Below are 7,879 nucleotides of genomic sequence, written 5' to 3'. Positions count from 1 at the left end.
GTATGCATTTCATTATTCACATGTTCAAATTAGCAAGTAGCATTTTTCATTGTATATTCCAATATTTGTCCATATGCTTGAGGCATTATACCATTATCTAAGTTTGATGTGCAGACTTATCCTCCTATAGTAAGGGGAGCAGACATGAATAACAGAAGTTATTGATAACAGTCGCTATAAGGGGTGCTTCACACACAGCGAGATCGCTACTGAGATCGCTGCTGAGTCACGTTTTTTGTGACCTCATTAGCGATGTCGCTGTGTGTGACACTGAGCAGCGATCTGGCCCCTGCTGTGAGATCGCTGCTCATTACACACAGCCCTGGTTCGTTTTTTTATTGTTGCTCTCCCGCTGATAAGCACACATCGCTGTGTGTGACAGCGAGAGAGCAACAATCCTGAATATGCAGGGAGCAGGAGCCGGCGTCTGACAGCCTGCGGTAATCTGTAACCAAGGTAAACATTGGGTAACCAAGATGGTTACCCGATATTTACCTTCGTTACCAGCGTCTGCAGCTCTCACGCTGCCAGTGCCGGCTCCTGCTCCCTGCACATGCTAAGCTAAGCAGTGTGCGCTGGTAACTAAGGTAAACATCGGGTAACCATACCCGATGTTTACCTTAGTTACCAGTGTCCGCAGCTTCCAGACGCCGGCTCCGTGCAAGCGCAGCGTCGCTTGCACGTCGCTGCTGGCTGGGGGCTGGTCACTGGTCGCTGGTGAGATCTGCCTGTTTGACAGCTCACCAGCGACCATGTAGCGACGCAGCAGCGATCCTGACCAGGTCAGATCGCTGGTCGGATCGCTGCTGCATCGCTAAAGTGTGAAGGTACCCTAAGGAAAAACATGAAAGGAACGGCATCATTAATTACCACCAAATGTAATCTATAGAACTTATGATAATGGTGATGGTTATGATAATGGTGTAATCCATAGAACTTATTATGATAACATTTTTGTTAAAAAGATTGTTGTGCTTCAACACTTCTCCTTTTCATTAACTTTCTAAAAGCAATTAACACATCTTTGTTTCTCAGGCTATAGACAAATGGATTTAACATTGGAACCACAGCCACATACAATAAAGAAATCAAGTTATCTTGTTCTTGAGAATGTTCTGAATTTGGTTTCAGATACACAATCAATATCGGACCATAGAACAATATAACAGTGGTGAGGTGAGAAGTGCAACTGGAGAAAGCCTTCAGCCGGGTTTCAGGAGAACGAATCTTCAAAATTGTGGAGATAATTTGTACATAAGATGTAATAGTGAGGGAAAATGGAACAAAGGCGAGGATGATGTCTTCAATCAAAATAAAGATTTCCCTGCTTGTAGTATCACTTGAAGAGAGTGCAATCATGGTCTTGAGATCACAAAAGAAATATCTAATTTCGTGGGAATTACAAAAATGGAGCACAGACGTAAGTAAGGTCAACAATAATGAATTCAAAGCGGAAAAAGTCCAGCAAAAAGCAGACATGGTGGAGCATAGTCTTCTGTTCATGATAAGTGTGTATTGCAAGGGCTTACAGATTGCCACATAGCGGTCAAAAGCCATGGACGTCAACACAAAAATATCACAGCCAGCGCTGAAGGTAAAGAAGTACAGCTGGGCGATACATTCACTGAAGGAGATTCTGTTATCTTGCGTTAGCGTGATGGACAGCAATTTTGGAAGAGTGGATGAGACGTACATAATGTCTACAAAGGAGAGGTTACATAAAAAGAAATACATCGGAGTATGCAGGTGGGACACCAGACAGATGAGCGTAGTAATCACCAGGTTCCCAAAAATAGTCATTGAGTAGATCATCAAAATTCCAAGAAACAGCAGAATTTCTTCAGTCGCCAAAGTAGAGAAGCCTGAGATGTTGAAGTCAGTCTCTGTTATGTTCTCACAGTGATTCATCATTTTTTTTCTAGTCAAGAAGGGTAAAAGCTTTGGTTTAGTGAATACATTTTAAGTGGTCACTGCTATTTCCAAAATGTTCTATTAATTAACAGTTAAAAAAAATATAAGAAATTGTGTATCTTAGAGAAATAAGTTGCAGTCTCCAGTTATAAGCCACTACATCCCATCTCACCTTCCTCCTGAACTCATTATCCACTATGTACAACAACTAAAATCCATCTTTGTCAAAACAAAATTGCCTGCTAGCTCACTGAGGAATGAAATTACAAGTGCCTATTGCAGTCTATGGAGAATAAAGGGAGGAGAAAGGGAGGAGGAGATGGGAGAAGCAGAAAATAGGCAGACCGTTCGTGTAAACCAGATCTGGATTCACAGCTACACTGCTTTTTCTGTCCAATGTATGATGCCTCACATGCTGCTTCTGAAGATGTGCTACACAGAAAAAGGTGAAAAGGAATCATATCTTTGTGTACTGTGCATTATAGCAGCTAGTGTCTGCCCATAAACTCACAGATAATTGAATTTAGAGATAGAATTTGTAGAAAAACAGACTGCAAGAAAACGAAGAATACAAGTCATTTAATGGACAGAAATAGTGTTATAAACAGAACCCAAAACTACTTTAACACTAGAAGTCCCAGAGAGGGGTCATTGAACATTTCTACCTTTGGAACCCAGAGACGGGTCAAATGACCTGAAGGATTTTAGCTAACATCCTATAATCACCGTCTTTTGTACTGTAATTAAGGCCATTACTGTCGCACCACAGGAGGTTGTTGTTTTCCATTGAGTTTAGCCATTTAGTTTTTAGTTAGTTCTAAGTGCCAAGTACTAAGGGTCATTTGACCCTCTTTCGGGACTTCAGGGGGGAGCTCGAAATTTCTGGGACTTCTAGTGTTAAAACTCTGAGTTGGAGAAGAGTACTCTGTTCCGGATTCTCATATTTTTGCAAGAATGTAGAGCAATTACAAAAGCAGTTTCTTATTTTGGAGGACCCGTCATTTTTCCAGAATTTTTCCTGGAGAAATACTCAAGTTTCTTATTGACTTCGATTATACTCGGTCCTCGAGTCGCGCCCATCCAAGCATTAACTGCTCGTTACAAGTACCGAGCACATGAGCGTGGTATTGCTCGCTTATCACTAATGGTAACCAAACTGTTTAAATGTACAATAATACATTTCTGACATTTAGAAAAATATACTTGACCAATATAGCTTCCCATCTTTTTAATAACAGTCATAAGGCATCCATCCATGGAGTTTGTCAGTATCTTAATCTGTTAATTGTTTAACAAAAAGGTGCACAGCAATTTTGACATATAATAGTACCGGGGTGCTGCCACAAGCAGTATTAACAATGAGTTTTAAGGGGAGAAAAAGATACTGCATAAATCGTGAAGCACACCCAAGAGTTATATTAATAAATAGGATTTTATTGAATTGCAAAGAGAGTTAAAACACAATTAAAAACATACAACCCACACCAGGGTATCTCCATGATTCACAAAAAATGTGCAAAGAATGTGCACTGCAATCAACAGTTGTGCAATCACATAAGTCACAATATCCTGATAGATACATGTGACAATATTGGAGTATGGGTCACCAACTCATCTATTCTACCAGGCCATTATATAGATTTTTTCTGGAATGATAATCAGAACACATCTCAACTGTGAGAGAGAGCTAATGGTTTAAAATAGCCCTAACCAAAGTATATACTGACCAATGGTGGACCCAACTAAGCATAGCAACTCCAGGCAGTGGAGACCCTGGGATACGCCCCATGCGTATCGCCAATAGGCTTCATCAGGGACAAACAGTTTTCCACTTTTCAGTTTTCCACTTTTCTGTGTGTGTTGTGATGTCACCTGAAAATCAACAGTATGGGCCTTCATTTGTTTATGTTTTGCATTTCCATGAACTTTTATTATTTGTTTGATGGAAAAAAGCCCCAGAGCTCTACGCTCATTTAGACCTTTGATCAGGGACGATACCAAAACTTTAAAATGTACATTCCACACAAGATCCTTTAATATTCAAACCTTGAAGTCTAATTCTCATCCCAAACCAGACTCCTAAAATTATATCAAACTCAAGACCACAATAGTAAAATATATTTTGACCAGACACAAGATAAGTAAAATTATTTTGGACTCCAAGATTAATTTAGACCTCAAAATTGTAGTAAAAATGAATTGAGACTCCAGAGAAAACTACTGAAATGAAATAAACCTTCAACCCTTCCAAAAAGGAAAAATATATAAGTAACTTCTACCATGACCTCTTTCTTTCCAATGTCCTGACGCTGTACATTATTAAAACGCTATGTTTTGGGCACCAGTGGTTGTTCCATTCAGAATGGCAATCATATTGGTATAATTGCATTATATCACTGTCGGCAGGTTCAAAAGTTGGCTTCTTCATTTTGGATTCACCCTTGCCTCTATTCTAAACATTTTCTTGAGGAACATTTAGAAAAGAGTTCACTTTATCACAAAGCATTTCTTGACTCTGTAAAACGCATTAAGTATAAAACGTTTTTAATTTTTAGCTCCTTGTGGTAATTTCCATCAGGCCTCACAAAAAAATTGCATCAATTGCTAATTCCTTTTTCTATCATCTGAGAGTAAAAAGAAATTTACACTTGCCCCCACAACCATCAATTTTTTTTGTAGATTAAAGTCAATACAGTACAGTACACATTGGCAAACAAATAAGAACATAGATTCATTATTAATAGGCCAGTATTAACCCCTTAATGAGAGCGGGCCATACTGGTATGTCCTAAGCCATCATAGTGTAATCACCTGCAGCTGCGGTGGGCAGCCAGCAGTGATTCCTGCACATGTCAGCTGATTTGAACAGCTGACATGTGTGCCTCGCAGGCACGGTGGATCCCTTAAAACGCACTGTCAAAATGTGACAGCGCAATTTAAATGCCCGGAGCGGTAAATGTTCACTCACCTGGCTCCATCGGCGACGCCGGAACGTGATCACTGTGAGCCGATGGTTACCATGGTAACACAGGATCATTTGATGACCCCTGTAGCTCAGATGACTCTCTTCCTGTTTCAGCCAGTCTAGTGCTGCCTGTTACAAGACATGAGCATTTCTGATAATCTTAGGTGTGTAGCAGTGATCAACAGAAATAAATGAGCGATCAGACCGCTGATACTTACAGTCCCCTAGGGAGACTAGTAAAATAAAAAAAAGTTTTAAAAAAATTAAAAAATAAAAAAACCTAAAAGTTTAAATCACCCCCGTTTCAACCCATTAAAAATTGAAGGGTTAAAAAAACAAATATTCACATATTTGGTTTTGTCGCATTGAGAAACGCTCCATCTATCAAAATATCCAATCAATTAATCTGATCGGTAAACGTAGTAGTGGCAAAAAAACCTCCAAATGCCAAAACTATGTTTTTTGGTCGCCGCAAATTTTGCACAAAACGCAATAACAGGTGATCAAAACGTAGCATCTGTGCGAAAATGGTGCGGTTAAAAACATAAGCTTGAGACGCAATAAATAAGCCATCACTGAGTCATGGATCCTGAAAAATGAGAACGCTACGGGTTGCGGAAATAGGCGCAAAAAGTGTGCCACTTTTTTGGACAAACTTCTGTTCTTAAGTAAACCTATTCATGTTTGGTGTTAACAAACTCGTACCAACCTGAGGCATCACACCCACACATCATTTTTATCGTACAGTGAAAATGGTGAATAAAATATCCCCAAAACAATCGTGCAGTCACACTTTTTCTTCAATTTTTCCGCACTTAGAATTTTTTGCTGTTTTCCAGTACACTATATGCTAAAACGTATGGTTTCATTCAAGAATACAACTCATCCCTCAAAACAAACAAGCTCTCATATAGCAAGATTAATGGAAAAATAAACAAGTTACCGCTCTCGGAAGAAGGGGAGCAAAATAACCCAAAAAAACAAAAAACGGAAAATCGGCCAGGGGTGCAGGTGTAAATGTATTAAAATATCAATAACTCACCATCAGTGAACTCAAGCCTGTAAGTCATTGGTTACTATAGAGGTTTCAGGGAATAATATATAGTCTTTGCATGCACTAGGGAAGTAATTAAATAAAGAGTAATTTCTGTTTATTGAAATCCCCCATTAATTAATCAGAGTAAGTGGTTATATATAATAATATTAATAATATTTGTTTTTTTTAATTCAAAAATGTATTTGTATATCAACAGTTAAAGATTTAAACAAAAACTACGAAAAAAAAACAGTCAAATAGAATACGACAAACATAGTGTAAGTGTAAACAAAAGTAAATTTATAAAATGTTTGTTAACCCCTTGACCCCGAGCGATTTTCCATTTTTCGTTTTTCTTTTTTGCTTCCCTTCTCCCGAGAGCCGTAATTTTTTTATTTTCCATCAATCTTGCCAAATGAGGGCTTGCTTTTTGTGGGATTAGTTGTACTTTTAAATGAAATCATAAATTTTACGTATAGTGAACAGGAAATCAGCAAAAAAATCCCAAGGTCGGAAAAATTGCAAAAAATGTGCTATTGCATGATGGTTTTTGGGATATTTTATTCACTGTGCTCACTATATGATAAAACTAATGTGTCGGTGTGATGCCTCAGATTAGTGAAAGTTCATAGACACCAAACATGTATAGGTTTACTTTTATCTAAGGAGATAAAAACAATTCAGAAGTTCGTCCATAAAAAGTGGCACACTTTTTGTGCCATTTTCCACAACCCGTAGCGTTCTCATTTTTCATAATCTGGGGCTCAATGATGGCTTATTTTTTGCGTCTCAAGCTTACATTTTTAACGATACAATTTTTTGTGCAGATGCTACATTTTGATCCCCTGTTATTGCATTTCGGGCAATATTTGCGACAACCAAAAAAACGTAATTTTGCTGTTTGGAATTTATTTGCCACTATGCTGTTTACTGATCAGATTAATTGTTTTTATATTTTGATAGAGGGCATTTCTGAAAGCAGCAATACAAAATGTGTGTACATTTTTTATTTTTTTAACCCTTTAATTTTCAATGGGGCAAAAGGGGGGTGATTTGAACTTTTAGGGATTTGTTTTTTAACTTTTGAAAACTTTTTTTACTTTTTTATTTTATAGGGAGCTATAAGTATTATTAGTCCGATCGCTCATTCATTTCTCTTGATCAGAGCTACACAGCTCAGATCAGGAGAAATGCTCATCTTCTGCTACAGGCAGCACTCTGCCGCCTGTAACAGGAAGTGAGTCATGATAGACACAGGAGTCATCACATGACCCTGTGCTACCATGACGACTATCAGGCTCCCTGTGATCACGTCACGGGGCTTCTGATGGCAGTGGGTAAGTACGCGTTATCTGCTACATCGCTTTAAATCTCGCTGTCATATTTTGACAGCACAATCTAAGGCAGACCTGGGCAAGAGGCGGCCCGCGGGCCACATCCGGCCCGCCTACTCTCTGTGACCGGCCCGTCTGGCTCAGGGCGTCCTTGCTGGCCGGTCAGTGATGAGGGCAATCTGACCTGTTGTCCAGAGCTCCAGGCTCCGGGAGGCCCGTGGTCAGATTGCCCTCATCACACGCTGCGTGCCGGTTAGGAAACAGAGGACAGATCCTGCACCTCCGCACAGTCAGTGCAGGCAGCGGAATGCAGGAATCTCTCCTCTGTTCCCTGTCCGGCACCTTTTTCTGTGGCACACGTGCGCCCTGATATGGTCAGTACGGCGCGCGCGTGTCATTTGAAAAGTTCCCGCCCGGCAGCAGAAGACGCTGCAGCGGTGGGGCCCTTACGGAGAGAGGCAGCGGCTACTAGGAATACAGCGTCGGCGCAGCCTGGGCATGTGAAAGAGAAGCCGCTCAGCAGGGGGCTCATACGGAGGTGCCTGAGGAGGGACAATAAGAAGAGAGAGGTGAGTGGTTACTAGTAACCCGCGGGGAAAATGGGGGACGGGGGGGAGGGGGTTAACTGTTGAC

At 40.2% G+C, this 7,879-nt stretch overlaps 1 protein-coding gene and 1 pseudogene across 1 annotated transcript; both read right to left on the bottom strand.

Annotated features, from left to right (window-relative positions):
• Nucleotides 1-957: 957 nt before the first annotated feature.
• Nucleotides 958-1,908, bottom strand: LOC142302751 (olfactory receptor 5V1-like). The gene has a single exon (XM_075343863.1). The coding sequence runs from the start codon at nucleotides 1,906-1,908 to the stop codon at nucleotides 958-960; it is 951 nt and encodes a 316-aa protein (XP_075199978.1).
• A 51-nt stretch (nucleotides 1,909-1,959) lies between these two features.
• The window catches only part of LOC142302750 (olfactory receptor 1E16-like), a 61,976-nt pseudogene continuing 56,056 nt past the window's right edge, over nucleotides 1,960-7,879 (bottom strand).

This window comes from Anomaloglossus baeobatrachus, chromosome 4 (genome assembly GCF_048569485.1).
Source record: "Anomaloglossus baeobatrachus isolate aAnoBae1 chromosome 4, aAnoBae1.hap1, whole genome shotgun sequence".
NCBI classification, from domain to species: domain Eukaryota; kingdom Metazoa; phylum Chordata; class Amphibia; order Anura; family Aromobatidae; genus Anomaloglossus; species Anomaloglossus baeobatrachus.
Note: the sequence above shows the minus strand (reverse complement) of the source record. Positions and strands in the feature narration are given on the sequence as shown.